Source organism: Haliotis rufescens, unplaced genomic scaffold (assembly GCF_023055435.1).
Source record: "Haliotis rufescens isolate VD_foot unplaced genomic scaffold, xgHalRufe1.0.p SCAF_19, whole genome shotgun sequence".
Classification (NCBI taxonomy): domain Eukaryota; kingdom Metazoa; phylum Mollusca; class Gastropoda; order Lepetellida; family Haliotidae; genus Haliotis; species Haliotis rufescens.
This window is the reverse complement of record NW_025963879.1, coordinates 5,573,546-5,592,662: the sequence shown is the minus strand read 5'-3', so window position 1 is coordinate 5,592,662 and position 19,117 is coordinate 5,573,546. Positions and strand designations below refer to the sequence as shown.

Below are 19,117 nucleotides of genomic sequence, written 5' to 3'. Positions count from 1 at the left end.
GTTGCATTTTGGAAGCCCCGAGTAAGAACGCAATATAAAAAACGAATCGCCAAAACGCACCATTTCAATCAATATGTGAGTATCATGCACCCATTTCTCGCGAAATCGAAAATGCACAAACTGTCACGAACTGTAGTGGGTATAAAACTGTGGCCGATTCTTGGACGTACCGTTCCTTGGTCAACAATGCCACGCCTAACTCAAATTCAGAGAAACCAGGCTATCGGACGTTTGTTGCCCGTCATTTCAACGTTAACATAACCACAATTTACTGTCTCCTGTATCGATAAAATGCTACACAGACCACAGATGACCTTCCTCGGAGCGGTCGTCCTAGGGTCACACCTCGACAAGATCGGCAGATTACCCGTCAACACCAGCGACATCCGTTCCTACAAAAGGTGAAAGTGTTCGACAGACCATAGGAACACATAATCGACACATTAGCCGGGACACTGTGATCCGACGTCTCCGTTCCAACAACCTCAGATGTCGCCGACCAGCACGTCGTCCTGTTCTCCAACCACGGCATCGACAAGCACGACTTCAGTGGGCACAGGGTCATCACAATTGGCGTCATCGTGAGTGGAGGCGTGTCATCTTCTCTGATGAAAGTCGCTTTTGTGTCTCCGATGCAGACGGAAGAGTCAGAATTTGGCGGCGTCGAGGTGATCGTTTCGCTGACAGAAACGTTGTGGAAAAGGATCCATGGGGTGGACCTAGCGACATGATATTGGCAGGGATTGGACTTAATGCAAGACTTGGACCCATGTGCTTTCTGAATGTTGGTCAAGGTCGGGGACACGGCGTCACTGCTCAGCGGTATATCGACCAAGTGATCAGACCCCACGTTGTTCCATTTTTTGCACAACATCAACAACACATTTTCCAGCAGGACAACGCTCGTCCCCATGTTGCCAGAGCTACCATGGCCTTTCTGCAACGACACAACATCCGTGTTCTACCGTGGCCAGCCCTCAGCCCTGATCTGAACCCCATCGAACACTTGTGGGATGAGGTTCAAAGGCGTCTGCACAATGTGCGCCCAGTCCCTACAACTGCCGATGAACTACGCACAGCTGCTCTGGATGTGTGCAGGAGGATCCCTAGGGCCTTCACAAATCGTCTGATCCACTCAATGTGCAGGAGAGGTGTGGCAGTGATCAACGCTAATGGTGGTCACACCAGGTATTGACTGACATTTTGGGTATTGACCCGAAACTGTGTAAGCCCTTAACATTTAAAAAACAACAATTATGTCATCTCCCCTTTAATCCATTAAACTGTCTTCAGTCACATTTTTGTCAATCTTGCCCTATTAGTATTTCTTGTCTTTACTGTTGAAAATAAATAACATGTATACTGCATACTCGACTTGCGTTTCTTTTGCGTGTGAGTATAGAAACAATGATTCAAACTAATACTTTTGCCTTAGAGACTTGTAGCTCATTAATAGAAAAGAAAAATCATTATAATCCTCAAGGTTATCAGAATTAAATTGAACTTGAATTATGAAGAATGTTTAGCTGACGTTTCTATCATTATCTATATTTGCTCCGAAAAAGCCTGAACAGGATCAGCATCAATACTGAAACACTTGGGTTTTAGTTTATTTGTGCATAGAGTTTGAAACACAGACCAGTTTGCCTTCGTAAAATTCCATCTTGTTGGAGGAGGAATATCAGACGGATTTACCGTTAAAAAGGATGGTTAGGAAATGTTCACTTCCACAAAGGTCATTGTGGATTGACCATTTGAATTTTAGGTTTGTAGGTTAGAATTAGTTTGAGAGAAATCAAAAGAGTGAGTGAGTATGGTTTTACGCCGCTTTTAGCAATATTCCAGCAATATGACGGCGGGGGACAACAGAAATGGGCTTCACACATTGTACCCATGTCGGGAATCGAACCCGGGTCTTCGGCGTGACGAGCGAACGCGTTAACCACTAGGCTACCCGACCGCCCCAGAAATCAAAAGAAGAGTATGTGCCATTTGCAGGATGAAGATAAGTCTTTGTGATAAGAGTCATCACTAAAAGTGCATAGGTCATTGTCGGAGATGAATTCTTGAAGTATTTTGTCTATAGCATCAGTGCTTTTACCACCCCAGTGGGTTGTGTCCATCAACCGAGTCACTGAGCCTGACTACCTGATCCAGTTAGTTGCCTCTTACAACAAGCATGGGTTGCTGAAGATCACGTCTGACCAGGATCTTAACGGGTCTCCCCATTACACAGGGCTTAGGAAGTTGATCGCGGAGAGCTTGAACATCGTCTGCGTAAGAGCTGAAGTCAGAATATACACATGCACAAAAGTTAAGCGCCACCATATTGCAAGACAAATGGGTCGTCATCACAGTGTTATCACTCGTTTGATTGCCAAACATGGTCAAACCAATGATGTCAATGACAGGCATAGGTCTGGTAGGCCAAGAAAGACCTCTAACAGAGAGGATAGACGTCTTTTCAGGATGAACTGCATGCATGTATACTCACACGCAAAAGAAACGCAAGTGGTTTTAAGCAAATAGGTAACAAACACGGAACCATAAATTGATACGAGTTTTAGCATGTAGTGAAGCCTGATGGTGTTATCAATATTTTTGGTTGCATTTTGGAAGCCCCGAGTAAGAACGCAATATAAAAAACGAATCGCCAAAACGCACCATTTCAATCAATATGTGGGTATCATGCACCCATTTCTCGCGAAATCGAAAATGCACAAACTGTCACGAACTGTAGTGGGTATAAAACTGTGGCCGATTCTTGGACGTACCGTTCCTTGGTCAACAATGCCACGCCTAACTCAAATTCAGAGAAACCAGGCTATCGGACGTTTGTTGCCCGTCATTTCAACGTTAACATAACCACAATTTACTGTCTCCTGTATCGATAAAATGCTACACAGACCACAGATGACCTTCCTCGGAGCGGTCGTCCTAGGGTCACACCTCGACAAGATCGGCAGATTACCCGTCAACACCAGCGACATCCGTTCCTACAAAAGGTGAAAGTGTTCGACAGACCATAGGAACACATAATCGACACATTAGCCGGGACACTGTGATCCGACGTCTCCGTTCCAACAACCTCAGATGTCGCCGACCAGCACGTCGTCCTGTTCTCCAACCACGGCATCGACAAGCACGACTTCAGTGGGCACAGGGTCATCACAATTGGCGTCATCGTGAGTGGAGGCGTGTCATCTTCTCTGATGAAAGTCGCTTTTGTGTCTCCCATGCAGACGGAAGAGTCAGAATTTGGCGGCGTCGAGGTGATCGTTTCGCTGACAGAAACGTTGTGGAAAAGGATCCATGGGGTGGACCTAGCGACATGATATTGGCAGGGATTGGACTTAATGCAAGACTTGGACCCATGTGCTTTCTGAATGTTGGTCAAGGTCGGGGACACGGCGTCACTGCTCAGCGGTATATCGACCAAGTGATCAGACCCCACGTTGTTCCATTTTTTGCACAACATCAACAACACATTTTCCAGCAGGACAACGCTCGTCCCCATGTTGCCAGAGCTACCATGGCCTTTCTGCAACGACACAACATCCGTGTTCTACCGTGGCCAGCCCTCAGCCCTGATCTGAACCCCATCGAACACTTGTGGGATGAGGTTCAAAGGCGTCTGCACAATGTGCGCCCAGTCCCTACAACTGCCGATGAACTACGCACAGCTGCTCTGGATGTGTGCAGGAGGATCCCTAGGGCCTTCACAAATCGTCTGATCCACTCAATGTGCAGGAGAGGTGTGGCAGTGATCAACGCTAATGGTGGTCACACCAGGTATTGACTGACATTTTGGGTATTGACCCGAAACTGTGTAAGCCCTTAACATTTAAAAAACAACAATTATGTCATCTCCCCTTTAATCCATTAAACTGTCTTCAGTCACATTTTTGTCAATCTTGCCCTATTAGTATTTCTTGTCTTTACTGTTGAAAATAAATAACATGTATACTGCATACTCGACTTGCGTTTCTTTTGCGTGTGAGTATAGAAACAATGATTCAAACTAATACTTTTGCCTTAGAGACTTGTAGCTCATTAATAGAAAAGAAAAATCATTATAATCCTCAAGGTTATCAGAATTAAATTGAACTTGAATTATGAAGAATGTTTAGCTGACGTTTCTATCATTATCTATATTTGCTCCGAAAAAGCCTGAACAGGATCAGCATCAATACTGAAACACTTGGGTTTTAGTTTATTTGTGCATAGAGTTTGAAACACAGACCAGTTTGCCTTCGTAAAATTCCATCTTGTTGGAGGAGGAATATCAGACGGATTTACCGTTAAAAAGGATGGTTAGGAAATGTTCACTTCCACAAAGGTCATTGTGGATTGACCATTTGAATTTTAGGTTTGTAGGTTAGAATTAGTTTGAGAGAAATCAAAAGAGTGAGTGAGTGAGTATGGTTTTACGCCGCTTTTAGCAATATTCCAGCAATATGACGGCGGGGGACACCAGAAATGGGCTTCACACATTGTCCCCATGTCGGGAATCGAACCCGGGTCTTCGGCGTGACGAGCGAACGCGTTAACCACTAGGCTACCCAACCGCCCCAGAAATCAAAAGAAGAGTATGTGCCATTTGCAGGATGAAGATAAGTCTTTGTGTTAAGAGTCATCACTAAAAGTGCATAGGTCATTGTCGGAGATGAATTCTTGAAGTATTTTGTCTATAGCATCAGTGCTTTTACCACCCCAGTGGGTTGTGTCCATCAACCGAGTCACTGAGCCTGACTACCTGATCCAGTTAGTTGCCTCTTACAACAAGCATGGGTTGCTGAAGATCACGTCTGACCAGGATCTTCACGGGTCTCCCCATTACACAGGGCTTAGGAAGTTGATCGCGGAGAGCTTGAACATCGTCTGCGTAAGAGCTGAAGTCAGAATATACACATGCACAAAAGTTAAGCGCCACCATATTCATAGTCTCTTGATTTCACGTGTGGGAATCAGAAATACGAAATATGATGATGTATGACTGAATTAGGCTTCCATAGTTTCATGAACCCAAATTTGTCCAGATACCACAAGGAAAGCGTCCTTTACGTGTTGCTGCAGTTCCCCTACCCTATAAATAGTGAAATTCAATTTTCTGACACGTGGTTGCATTTTGCTCCTGTGTGAGATTCCCCTTCCAATAGAGGTTGAAAATCAGCCATGGTGAGGAGAAAGTTAATGAACGCTGAAAGATGGCAAGTGATAGGCATGCAAAATGCTGGCATGTCATGCAGGGCCATTGCAAGACAAATGGGTCGTCATCACAGTGTTATCACTCGTTTGATTGCCAAACATGGTCAAACCAATGATGTCAATGACAGGCATAGGTCTGGTAGGCCAAGAAAGACCTCTAACAGAGAGGATAGGCGTCTTTTCATGATAGTCAGACTATGGTCTGACAAGTGTCAAATGCTGCTACGAACTGTTGATGGTCGAATACGTGTTTGGAGGCAACGTAACACTCGTTTTGCACCAAGGAACATCCAGAAGACCTTAGCATGTGGCGGGGGTCTGTCATGATATGGGGTTGTGTTTCCTTCGGCTGCAAACTTCCGCTGGTATCAATTCGTGGATACCTGAATGTCCAACAATACCAAGATGCCGTTCTTCGTCCAGTGGTAGTCCCTCATTTTGGCAACCATCCTCTTCAGACAAGACCTGTTTACATGGACGACAATTCTAGACCACACAGATCTCGTGCAGTTTTTAGCTTATTTGCGTCAAGAAGCTACTGCCACACTTCCTTGCCCGGCCTGTAGTCCAGATCTTAATCCGATTGAGCATCTCTGGTACATTCTTGGCCGGAAAATCAGACATCGTGACCCCCCAGTTCAATATCTCGCGGGACTTGAAGCCGCACTTCATGAAGAATGGATCCGTTTGCCTCAGAGAAGCATTCAACGACTTGTAATGAGTATGAGGCGTAGGGTTGAAGCTGTGGTCAATGTCCGTGCATGGTTCATACACACGTTACTGACGTTTGTCTTGCAATAGACTCTGCACTCCCTAGGGTGTCTATGTGACACCTGATATGGTCTGCTGATATCAAGACAGTTACATGACAAAAAAAGTTGTTCAATGTTTGCTAATCCTTCAATTTCTGGTCTTCGGTAAAATTCCTTTCTGCTCATATTCTTTTGGAACACAAGATAAACTTGCTTTGGGACAACTTTTGCATCACATGAGGTTTACATATACGGCTTATAACAATCGTACATCTCGTTATAATAGTCATCATTAAGTGCCAAAAGTAACAGCTCACAAATATGGTGGGTGGCGCTTAACTTTTGTGCATGTGCATATATAGTGAGTGAGATTAACGCCGCTTTCAACTGTAGGTATTCCAGTTGTATCATGGCGTTTCAGCTTAATGTGGGAGGAAATCCTGAAGCGAGGCAGGTCTTAGACGTTTACCACTTTGGTGTATGGAGTATGGCGCTGACAAACCTAGAAATATAATCGGGGCGAACCTACAATCGGAAGTTTTTTGTGTGCCCAAGGGACGCAACTCGAATTGCTGCGACTTTAACATGGCACTCGTGCATCGAGTATATAGATTGCACACAGTCAAGGCACCTTAAAGAATATGGCGCACTGCAACGGCTTGGGGTTCCAGTGGCCCTGTCACCCGGAGGAGAAAAATAATGGTATGCAGTGAACTTAAGCAAGTTAATATTATCTGACTGCTTTAAGCACGGCTATTGCAGACACAATGCGGATGGTTTAAATCCTGGACGAATAGCTGTAATTCATTGAAATTAGTCTTTAGTTCAATGTACAATATTTCTGAACGAAACTATCTTTTCGGTGGAGTGATTGGGGATCTACCCTGCACTTACTTAACTTTGAGACACGCGGTGTGTCCCATGATAGATGTTTTCGGACACATCCATGTCCCCAAGGGATCCAAACTTATCAAACAGTTGGATTTGATTATCTGACCCCTTTGAGGCTGTTCTTGGTTTGATTTTGGTTTTTACAAATTTGTTTCAGATTGAGGTTTAAGGCGTGGACTCAGATTATTGATCCGGAGATAAAGATGAATCGTGACTTGACAAGTTGACCCAGGTTGAGATAGCACCTGTGTCTTAGGCAGTGAGCAGACTGTTCAGGTGCGAAAATTTGAGGAGTATCGTTTTTACCCATAATAAGGCTGTTTTGAGTTTTTTTGACCAAGTGGTTACTTTCGGGGTGGTTTCAGAGGATGTTCTGACAAAGAATGCGTAGCTTTCATTTGTTATTGTGATTTCAACAAGTCTTTTGGCATTAACAAAACTAATGTTTCTTGTAAACATATTATTCTCCATTTGTTGTTTCCAAATGGGACAGTCTTGGGAAATGGGAAAGATGAATGACTCCCGGAGCACTTTGTGGCACTTTTTAAAATGACTGTCCGTAGTTTCACTACAGTTAACACATGTAACAGACTTCGTGCAAGTATTTATACCATGGTCGTAGTTTGGGCATCTAAAACATCTCAAAGGATTTTGAGTGTTGATTCAACATTGATACAACAGTAATAGGCCTTGATTGACGTTTGGGTCATTAAGAAAATGAAAAGCGGCAAGTGGTTAGAACAGTTCCTGGTTGTTGTGGGTTGTTAATCTTTTGATCTCTTTTCAGACAGATTCTCAAGGTCCATCACATCAGCCACCGCCTTCTGGCATAAGACTCAAGACAATTTAAGACATCAATAATTTGTGAATCCAAACATGTTATACATAGCCAAGACCAAACAAAATATGTATATAATTCACGTGTGCATACACAATATTATGCACTCAGCTTGGCATGACCAGACAAAAAATGGAACAAGGCTCATTCTACCACCCGTCTAGGCAAAGTTAGGGTCAAAGTGATGTGTTGTACTGAGGAACACAACAACCACATGACTCCCTTGCTCCTCGTCTGACGTCCAGAGCGCTGGGCACACACTCTACATTTTGAGAGACTGAAACATGACTGTACATTTTGAGCAGTGGCCATAAATACAGTCAAACACTTTTGTGTCTAGGTTTTGTGTGCTCACATCAAAGTTGGACACAACAGTGTGTGACTGTAGATGCTATTTCTACAGACATCCCAAATATCATTACATTTTTAACAAAAATGACAGATTAACAAAATAGCATGTCACCATTGGTTGGAACAAGCCTGTGAAGTTTCAGCTTCATTATTTAAGTAGTGTCTGAGGGAATGGCATTTAGAGAGAATTTAACAGCATGGACTAAAGTGGAAGTGGAAAAGGAATATGGCTGAGTAATGCCAAAGTAAGGTTAAAATTAAAATATTAAAGAAACAGAACATATTGTGTGTGTGTGTGTGTGTGTGTGTCCCACTACTAACTTCACATGTACCAAATTTCATAACATTTTGAAGAAAAGAGTCTGAACAATGGCCATAAAAAGCTTTCGGAATATGTGGCAGCCATGGCGGCCTCATTGAAGATAGTTTTGTAAACTCTGGAACAAATTCAGAGATCATCATTGGTATGAACAAGCATATAACACTGCAGCTTCATTTACCCAGCAGTTTCTGAAGAGATGTTAATAATGGATGACTGAAGATGTTTTGTATTTTCCAACATGGCAACAATATTTGATTTCCTAGAGGTTTTAGATTGCCGTAAAAGGCGACTAGGCAACTAACAGGATTGGGTGGTCAGGCCCACTGACTTGGTTGATGCATGTCATTGTATCCTAATTGAGTAGATCATTACTCGTGATGTCAATCACTGGATAGTCTGGCCCAGACTTGATTTTATTTACGGACTGCTGTCATACAGCTGGAATATTAGTGAGTGTGGTATTAAACAAACAAACAAGCAAGATTTATGTACCCCTGAAGATCTGGGTTAGAATAGATCTGCAGCAAGCCATGCTTGCCTAAAATGTGACAGTGCTTGTCGTAAGAGGTGACTACCAGTATTGCTGAGTGCAGCGTTAAACAAAAGACAAACAAAACAAACCTAGTTTCAAGTCTGGCCCTCTTGAGAAGATTTTTTAACCCTCTTATAGTGACAAATATCTACACAAAATTCCAGCTGAATCCATCAAGCCATTTTGGAGAAGTAAAAAATGTAAAATGTTTAAGGATGTTAAAGCCATGTGAATAATAAAAGTCTTATGGGGAGAATAACCTTTAATAAGTGTAGCATAAACAAACAAGAAATGAGAAACAATCTACAATCTGGGTCTCATGATACAATCCTTCAGGTCACCATTGAAAGGTTGGAAGAAACACTAATACACAGCCATACTCTTAACAGTCTCAGGTAAGATCTGGATTTTTATCATGAGTGTCTTAGGACCTGGGTACCCACAGGACTACCCGGACCCGTGGTTAGTCATGTGATATATTGTTTAATGCCAAAAATTATATAGAACTCTATGGTTACACTATAAGTCACTAATGTTTGCATTTCTTTTTGACTATGCACCCATTCTTTTTTACTTTTCATAAGGTTGAATAAAGATATAACTAAAGTCAACTTCAGTGTATGCATGACCAGATTGTTTAATACATGTATCTAAATACGTTTTGCCAGGGCTATGGTAAAACAAAATTCCTAATCGGACATTTTGTACGTATCTCTTGAAGACCTACAGTGGGTCCCGGGTAGGGTCAGGTAATAGGATGGGGGGGGGGGTAATCCGGGTAGTAAATTTGAACTTGTCCTTGTGACTTCCACTAAATCATGTACAATGGAATATTCCTTTAGTATCTGCTAAACTGAATAAAACTGTACACATTATATTTTATCATTAGATATTTACAAATCCACTTTTGGCCCCATAGTGACTGGTATTGCCTTTAATTCAGTCCTCATGCAAAGGAATTCTCCCAACACTGTCATAAGGGTTAGGCATACCAAGCTAGTCAACCACCACCAAAATGTTTGGGGGACATGACCACTGACAATCCAACATCCAATAAAATGGAAAAGATGCACTGTTGCAGTAAAGTCCAGACACTGCTTCGTTCTCCTCACAACAAACCAGAGGCCTAGGGCACTGCAAAATAGAATAACAAAGAATGAGCATACAAGTGTTATTTTCCCCATGGTTATAGTTCACAGGCTTCCTGTACGCTACATTTCCTCCATCACTGGGGAATACATGCAGCTGCCTTATTATCTCAAAGGTCATCTTGACCTTTGACATAAATGCAATTGACATTTGATATGATATGTGGTGGAGTTTATTAATATCATGTCAAGAAAGAGTCTCATGTCTGTAGAGGTAACCATGCTTCAGACACTGACAATAATATCAGTATGTTTTATGAGGAACTGGACAATCCGTACCCACTGAGATATGTTGTACCTTGTATTTTGGTGGACTTGTACATAAATCATGGATAACCCCTATCCACCTGTACCTAATCAACTGGATGACTCATACCCAAAAAGGCGTATTAGTACATGAGGAAAATATATATTATATAAAACAGTATTCGCTTCAATTATTATCTGTAGCAAGGATACTGAGGTGAGGTAAAATTGGGTTTAACGTCGCGTCCAAGATTATTGCACTTATATAGCGACATGCATGCACGTGTGGCTGCTGGTACTAGTCCGGACTGATGCCGATTTATAGTGCTAGCACACTGAGATACCATGCCGCAGTTTAACATGAATACACCACTCAGACACAGTATACTGACTCCGAGCCGACCAGTCCTTGTTTTTAGCCCTTTAATGCCGAGCGCCAGACAGGGTAACAACAAGTACCATTTTTTAACGTCTTTTGGTATGATGCGGCCGGGGATCCAACCCCGGACGGACTCTCTACCACTAGACCACGGGGGCGGTCCAAGGATACTGTAAAAGAACTATAGTCCTTGCCACTTGAAACAGAATAACAAAAGATTGCGATGATTAATTAATGGAGACAGCTGTATGTGTTCAAATACTTATATATAAAGTGAATATAAGCCATTCCGAAGATAAGGAATATTGCTTTCAGTAATCACAAGAATTGCAAAGTGCATTTTTTAAGAAATATCGATTTTCCTTGCCATAATCATCATCATTGAGTTTTGATCACATGGTTACAACCTGGGTAAGATTTAGGTATAGTTTAGCCCTGAACTATTATAGTCAAAGCATGTGGACATAAAATATTTTGACTCAGTAATGGCTTTTTCAAAATGGATGCCAGGATGACCACACTAATAATCAGATTTGAAGCAATTGAACAAATTGGCCCATCAAAGACACCATGACATAAGCTCAGTTCTAGTCAAGTGAGCTAAAAAATGTATTTGAGTTTCAGGAGTGTTTAAATAGTATGCCCGACATGTAAAAAATAAAGTGCCAGGCAAGTGGGAAAATATTGTTATGGTGCCCTTGAACAAGTATGAAAGTTACCTTTGAAATTTATAGTAGATACATTGACATTATTTGCTTAAAAAACCCATTGTAATTACCTCCCTTTACACAAACTCCTCGCTGGATGAGACTGGTTCCCTGCCCTAATGCTTCATTTCAGCTAGGTGCTGTTGTGTAGCATCAGCCAGCGTGTGCAACAGAAGCAGGGGATCAGTCTACTCACTGGATAAAAATCCCAGTTGGTATTCCATTGGTTAATTCCGATAGTTAGTTGAACGTTATTAAGTTATTTCCAAGTTCCAAGAGTATGTTTTGTTAGAATTTTGTTAGATTGGCTGAACTGTTAAACTATTACTAATCAACATTGCGTATCTCTAGACATCGTATTTCCAGTTTAACTGATGTGGCTGGTCCTCTGAACAAGTTTTTTTCAATATAAAAAGAAAGACACTGAAAACATAAAGGATAAAAAAAAAAAACACAAGTGGAGAAGGACAAACATGGAAAAAAACGGAAACGAGAGTTTCTTATATATTTCAATATTCTAGTTTGGTGGTGTTGTTGTTTGTTGTTTAACGCCGCAATCAGCAATATTCCAGCTCTATGACGGCGCTCTGTAAATAATCAAGTCTGGAGCAGACAATCCAGTGATTGACATCCTGATCATCAATCCACACAATTGGGATAAGATGACATGCATTAACCAACTCAAGGAGCCTGACCACCTGATCCTGTTAGTCGCCTCTTATGACAAGCATAGTCGACCTTAGTTAGGTGACTTCCAGTGTTTTCTTCTTGCCTCTGATTTAAGCAGGGCAAGTTGAAAATCACACTAGGCAAGTGGAATTTTTAAGTTTAGGAAGTTTTTGCAAACAATGAACCCTTTTCTACTGATACATCACCAGCATCATCTGTTCCACTTCCAAGAGATGCAAATGCCTGTATCACACACCTGGATATTTACACATGACAAAATATACACTTGCAATGTACATGTATAGAAAAGTGCAAATATTTTGTAATTTTGACTCAGCATTTAGAATGGGTTGATGGCAAATCTGACAGCATGAACATGTATTTCTCTAGATACAAAGGCTGTATAAAGATCTGAACCGTTTCATTGTTATGATCCAGGATCTAAGTTTCCAGAGGCAAGGCTGGACCCCAGGGCGAATCCTATTGGCTTAAATGTATTATTCTCTTCATAACAAACAAATGTATACAATGTATCTGTTTATCATAGGGTGGGAATAATATCGGTTTGCATGTTATGGTCAAGGTTCTAACACTTTTGGGAGTGCCGGACAAATGAACAGAGGGGCCATCCTGGTAGCATATGTGCATTCCTCTCATTATACTCTCAATTGTACATATGGTTATACACTGGGGATCTTAACTATGTCCAAGTTATAAACTCTTTTTGGCCCCACCCCTCAGCCCCTGGGAATACTACCAACCAAATATGGTTGATGTCCATCTCTTAGTTCCAGAGAAAAAAGTCATTTGAAGTGATATTGCCAAATTACCCTTTTTAGCCCCACCCATCAGCCCCCTCTATTTGTACAATTTTGAATCCTCACCACCGGAGAATGCTTCCAACCAAATATGGTTGATATCTATCTCTTAGTTCCAGAGAAGAAGTTGTTTAAAGCAATATAGACAAATTACTCCTATTTGGCCCCACCCCTTAGCCCCTTGAGGGGTCATTTGAAGAAGTCATTTGAAGAAATTGTTGATGTATGGACAACGGACAGACGACGGACGCCACGGTATGGCATAAGTTCACCTTGGTCCGAAGGACCCGGTGAGCAAAGATGACCAAACAACTCAAAAACCCAACACAACAAACAATGACAACAGCTCTAGACCAAGTATGTTACGCAATCACTTTACCTTAAATGACAACACTCCTGAAATACATATCTCCATATCCTATATTAGATCTCTGATTAAATAAACATTTGAGATCAGAATTTGTAGGTTAATACAATATATATCATAATGCCTAACATGTCTAATAAAATCAAATATTAAACTATACTTAATTTTGACTCATCCGTTTAACATCAACATGTGAGGACATTGCCCAGTTCCCACGAGAACACCTTCAATCAATAGGGCAGTTTGGAACATTTGCAAGGAAACTTCAACAATTGATGATGTCACAAGCTTGGAATACAAAATGGCGGCTTATGGCAGGTCACACCTAGAATTTTCCAATGGTAAGTACTGACAGTTATGACATATCTGATGGTTATTCAACACTGCACTCAGCATTATTACAGCTATAAGATGGCAGCCTGTAAATAACCGAGACTGGACCAGATGATAGTGATTGATACTGTGAACAATCATCCACACTGTCGGGGTACGATTATACACAATCAACCAAGTCACAGAGTCAGGCCACACAATTATATGGTTGCCTAATATGACCAGCATAGGTTGCTGTAAACCCTATTCTATCCTAGAATCCCCACCTGGAATATAAAGTATGAAATCTCTAACACTCATTAGTGAAAAAAAAGAAGTCGCAATCATACTAGAGAAGAAATACTTAGCAGTCTTGTTATTGGGGAATAGCTCAACGTTTGAGATAACCCTTTGACAAAAAATAATTTTCTCCATATTGATAATGGAGATATTGTTATTGTTTGTATGTTGTTATGATTGATTGTAAGTTATTGTTGTTTGTATGTTGTGGTTGTTGATTGTATATTATTGTTGATGGTATGTTATTGTTGTTTGTATGTTATTGTTGTTTGCTTTTGTTTGTATGTTGTGTATTGTGGATTGTATGTTATTGTTGTTTGTATGTTGTTATTGTTGCTGTTTGTATGTCATGTTGTTAATGGTGATTGTATGTAATTGTTGTTTGTACGTGGTGATTGTTGATTGTATGTTATTGTTATTTTATTGTTGATTGTTATTGTTTGTATGTTGTGTTGCCATTGGTGATTGTATGTTATTGTTGTTTGTATGTTGTGTTGTTATTGTTGATTGTATGTTATTGTTGTTTGTGTGTTGTATTGTTATTGTTGTGTGTATGCTGTTTTAAGCTGTGGTCAGCTATATAGAGGTGACCTGTAAGTGTAACTTACCAAGTCTGGCTAGGCCAGTTGTTGATAGCACTATCAACATTTTGCATAATGAACTTACCATGTGAGGCTATTCAGTGCATACGCAATAAGATTTGTCCTTCCTGAATCTTCATACAATCCAAGATCCTGAGAATGAAACAAAATACTTCCATCATAAAACAATAAAATAGTGCCACAGCACTGTAACTCACCTGGATATGTAGCTTACAGTTTAAAAGTGAACAAAGACGGACACTTTTCAAAATTTGATGTTAGTAATGATTTTCATAAATGTTCTGCAAAAGTATTGTATGAGCATTTAAAACACACACACAAAAACCTAATGATTCAAACATAATATTATGTAATCATAAAAAGAAACATACATGGCTCAGTCTGGCAATTTCAGAGGAGAAAATGTTTTACGGAGCCAAATATGCAATTTGAGAGAACTTATGAGCCTTGTCAAAAAGAAGGTAAAATTAGAAACAATATAAAAAATGGAAGATGTATTGTGTCTCACAACTACCTAAACATATAGAATTGTCTGTTACAGGTACAGTTTGAACAGAGATGGCCGAATCATGGCCATAATGAATAATGGACTCCTACTCATTGTGGGAACAAGCCCGTGAAAGTTCAATCTCCGCGGTTTCTGAGGAGATGATGTTTTTATTGCACAAAAAAGTGTATTTTGAGAGAATTTAAAAGCATGGAAGCTTCCAAAACGTAACTTGATTGTGATGTAGACAAACGTGGAATGGAAGCAAACAACATGAACAAGGCTGGTTGGAGAGAACTAATGACAAGTCTTTCTAACCATTATATTCACTTCCAGGAAATGTTGCTTGTGCATGCATGAGTTTTCATAGTACCACCGACTGGAGGGTGGGGGGTATACCAACACTGATATGTTATAGTATGTGGCTTGTTCACCAGCAATGTTTGTTGTTAATATTGCAGTCAGGGTACACTGGTATATACAGAAAAAAAAGTCTGACCACCCAATCCATTCATATGCCTCTCATGACAAGAAATAAGATTGCTGGTGACCTGTTCTAACCAGGAACCCCATCAGGGGGACCCCAGATGAGAAGACTTTCCCCCGTATCCACCCCACCAACCCTGACATTCATTTGTCTTCATCCTAGTTCGTGGATAGTATCCAATTTGGTCTTTAGACATTCTCTGTGATTACCTTGTAATAAACATGTACGATGTAGAACGATGTAGAACATGATAAAATACATGCCTTTGTTTATTAATTTATTAAAGGGGGGAGAGAGATATGGGCAGAAGTCTTAACAGAGTCTAAACAGAATTTAAAAAATATTATCACTTCTGATCAGAATAGCTTCGGCAGCTGAGGCGCAGACACAAGGCAGAGCGCAGACACAAGGCAGAAAAAAGGTTTGCAACAAAGCTTCTTACAGTAAAAATAAACCCATAGCTCTAAGCTCGCTATTGCTAATACTATTCTTAGGGGATTGCTTTGTATGATCATACAATCACTATATATACGCAACCATCAGAACAGCTAATCATAACATTCTTTGTGGAAGTGAAAATACTACAGATCTAAAGAATGTTAGCCTGTTATGGTAGCGAAGAAATATACATATGCGTACAATTTCCACAAAAAAGGCCCATGGTCAGCCAGATTCTGTCTTTGTCACAGTTTGTGTACCAATTTGTACATATATTAATAAATACCCAATCCAAGTTACAACAGATCACATATATATAAATATAAAGTTGTCTACACTTACACTCTGAGTAAATATCTGATCCACTGATGCATCAAAACGTCCAATCGTGTCCAATATAAAAATCCAAAAACCAAGATTTACATAATAAAAACTCTGCATGCACACGATCTGAGCAATAATCAACGTTGGGTCCCAAACATTGCTTCGAAATTGACCTGGCATGCCGTTCAAGCGACGCTTCAAAAGCTCGAACATCACTCATTAGACCTAGTCTTGTCTTTCAGCTTACTTGTGATGTTTGTGGCACTTATCGATCTTAACTGAAAAAACACAGATATGTTACAGTGCAACATTTAGGCCTAGTGAGACCGTATGTTGGTCGCGTCATGGATGGATGTTCACTTCCCGGAAATACAAACAGACCTTCTTACTGGGGGAGATCGAGCTAAAACGTCCCTGTACCAAAACGGCCGCGGTTTTAGTCAAAACGGATCAGCTAGTTTAGTCCAAATGCCCCGTTTATTTTTAGTCAAAACGGACCATAACGGCGAAAGAAGGAACATTTTTTAAACAGATCACATGGAGTCATAAATAAAGTATTTTAAAATGAATTTTAACAACATGCCCTTCCTTTATATTTCATTTAGGGCTTGGCGGTTCCTGAAATATATATATACCTGATTAAAAAATGTTGTCCGTTATGTAAAGATGGTGAAGGAATCCTCTGCCAAAATGCCTCCTCATCAGGGGATGTTTGTAAAGCTGTCGCTTTTGAACATGTTGAATGTCTTATTGCAGGGGGGAAGTGAGGATGGGTGCCTCATGGGTGGCCCAGTCGTCTACCTAGGCGCCGCAATTCGCTGTTGCAGAGTTGAGTCCCTTAATAGTTGGTCATTCGTCTCATCAGAGCGACACGCACAAAAAGAAGGGTGGTGTAACAACTCAAATAACAATGTCGTTGGTTGTGACCACCATTTGTTTTGATACAGTCGAGGCAGCGGCGGCGCATTGACACCAGATGATTAAAAGCAGCCGTGGGGGTGTTGTTCCAAATGTCAACCAAAGCATTTCTGTTTCTGATTCTGTCGTAGACCTTGTTCTGTCTCATCCCAGACATGTTCTCTTGGGGAGACCTCTGAAGAAACAGCCGGCCATGGCAGTACAGTAATATTATGCTGCCTCAAAATGTCTGTCACTACAGGGGCAGTATGTAAGCGGGCATTATCCTGCTGCAAAGTGACGTTAATCCAGCATTTGCACAAGGGAAGAACTCAATCTCGAACGATCTCGTTCCGGTAGGGTACGCCATTCATATTGCCATTTACAATGATGAATTGTGTTCTCCCATGATGTGTAATGCCACCCTATACTATAACACTTCCAAAACCAAACCCACAGCTCATAATTTTGTGTAAATATAAAACTCAGCCTCCATCTTCTTGAAGAGAAACAACTCTGCTTCGATCAGTAGAGAGTCTCGACATCAATATGGTCATCCCCATCAATACAGAATATTTCGTACTCAAAGCCATAATCTTTGACAGGAAGACTGTATGCCCGTAACCCTTATTTATTAATAATCATTTCAAATCTTCCATTTCAAGAGGCCATAAGAATTGTTAACTGTGATGGGAAATGACCATTAAGCATCATACCCTTTCTTGGAAACTGACGAGTAAAAGAAACGTTACCAATCAACATTGTTTGTTCCTAAAAACAGAACAGGAAGATACTTGTATGGTCTATAGACATGAATTTACATCATCATTCCAAGTTACGCCATGACAATCAAGTTGGCCTTAAATGTACCTTATTGCAGTTTGAGATGCATCAGTTGTGAGGATGAATGGTTTGCTTTGGCCCGGATATGCAAGGATGGGGGCTGTTGTGAGGGCTGGCTTTAGCTTTTCGATTGCCTGTTGGCAATTGTTAGACCATTCGAAAGACGCGTCTTTTTCAGAAGGTTGTATAGAGGGGAGACGATGCCACTGAAAGGTTTGCAACAAATTTGTGATAAGAGCTAGGAGACCAACTCTAAGAAATGACACACGTCATGGACATTTTTAGAGGGCGGGATTGTGTGACTGAATCAACTTTTGAAGTATATCGATATGGATGCTATGAGATGACTTGTGTTGTCGCAACATTTCCAATTGCTTGGTTTTAGAGTGAGTCCTGCTTCTTTGATCTTTTGGAATACTGCCTTGTGGTGACTCAAATGTTCCGAAAACATTTTAGAAAATATTGTACTCCTCAAAAAAAGAAAAAAAGAAAGAAACGCAAAGCCAGATGTGTGTGAGGTAGGAAAATACATCCTGGGGGAATGGTAGCCCACTCGGCCTGCAACGCTAAAGCCAACTGCCCTAAAAATGATATCTTAGCTCTCTTATCAGAAGAAAACAACAACATCTCAGCCCCTAAAATGAATGAAAAAAAACCCCCATGACTCAACCAAAAAAACCTACCCCCACTAAATATCAAATGGCCCGCCCCTTATCTCCTTTTTGCCTTATTCGTGTGTTGAAAATGCTTTTGGGACTTTAATTTTACGCTGTATTCGCAATGTCTATGTAGTTATAGATATTTTAATGGTACTTATGATCATTTTTGCCTCCACAATAATTGGACTTAGCTTGCTGTTAAGCTTTAATGATACTGTTGAATAGCTTGTGTTAAGCGCTTTGTTTTGACACTGACATCTTCCGTTTGGGTATGGTAGTTAGTTTGCTATTCCTGTTTTCCTATATGAAGCAACACACTTTGCGCCCCAGACTATCCCAAATCCGCGACTGACCAGGAGAGATTGTCTCTCTCCGAGGTTGGCGCGCTAGTATATATATAAACTTTGGGGAATTATATAATTTCCTTGCTCGCTCCAAGTGACTAAGTCCTTTCTATTAGACTAGTTTGATATTCAGACGGTCCCGTCTTTTTCATTGCCCAAGGGACTTTTTTTAGGGATAGTCCCTGTGTGTATTGCC

General features: G+C 40.8%; 1 protein-coding gene across 1 annotated transcript; it reads right to left on the bottom strand.

The window, feature by feature from the left end:
- Nucleotides 1-9,476: 9,476 nt before the first annotated feature.
- On the bottom strand, nt 9,477-16,576 carry LOC124148421 (protein SYS1 homolog). The gene is made up of 3 exons (XM_046519505.2): nt 16,197-16,576; nt 14,507-14,574; nt 9,477-10,028 (listed from the first exon to the last, which is right to left on the bottom strand). Exons 1-3 carry the CDS (start codon nt 16,389-16,391, stop codon nt 9,788-9,790), a joined length of 504 nt encoding a protein of 167 aa, XP_046375461.1. The 5' UTR covers nt 16,392-16,576; the 3' UTR covers nt 9,477-9,787.
- Nucleotides 16,577-19,117: the final 2,541 nt, after the last annotated feature.

Excerpts from the sequence above, each read along its gene's own strand:
- LOC124148421 (XM_046519505.2), bottom strand. The coding sequence starts at position 16,391 with ATGTTCGAGCTTTTGAAGCGTCGCTTGAACGGCATGCCAGGTCAATTT. Across the intron at positions 14,575-16,196 it reads ATCAGATATTTACTCAGAGT|GATCTTGGATTGTATGAAGA; the intron begins GTAAGTGTAGAC and ends TTTCATTCTCAG. Across the intron at positions 10,029-14,506 it reads GCACTGAATAGCCTCACATG|TGCCCTAGGCCTCTGGTTTG; the intron begins GTAAGTTCATTA and ends TCTATTTTGCAG.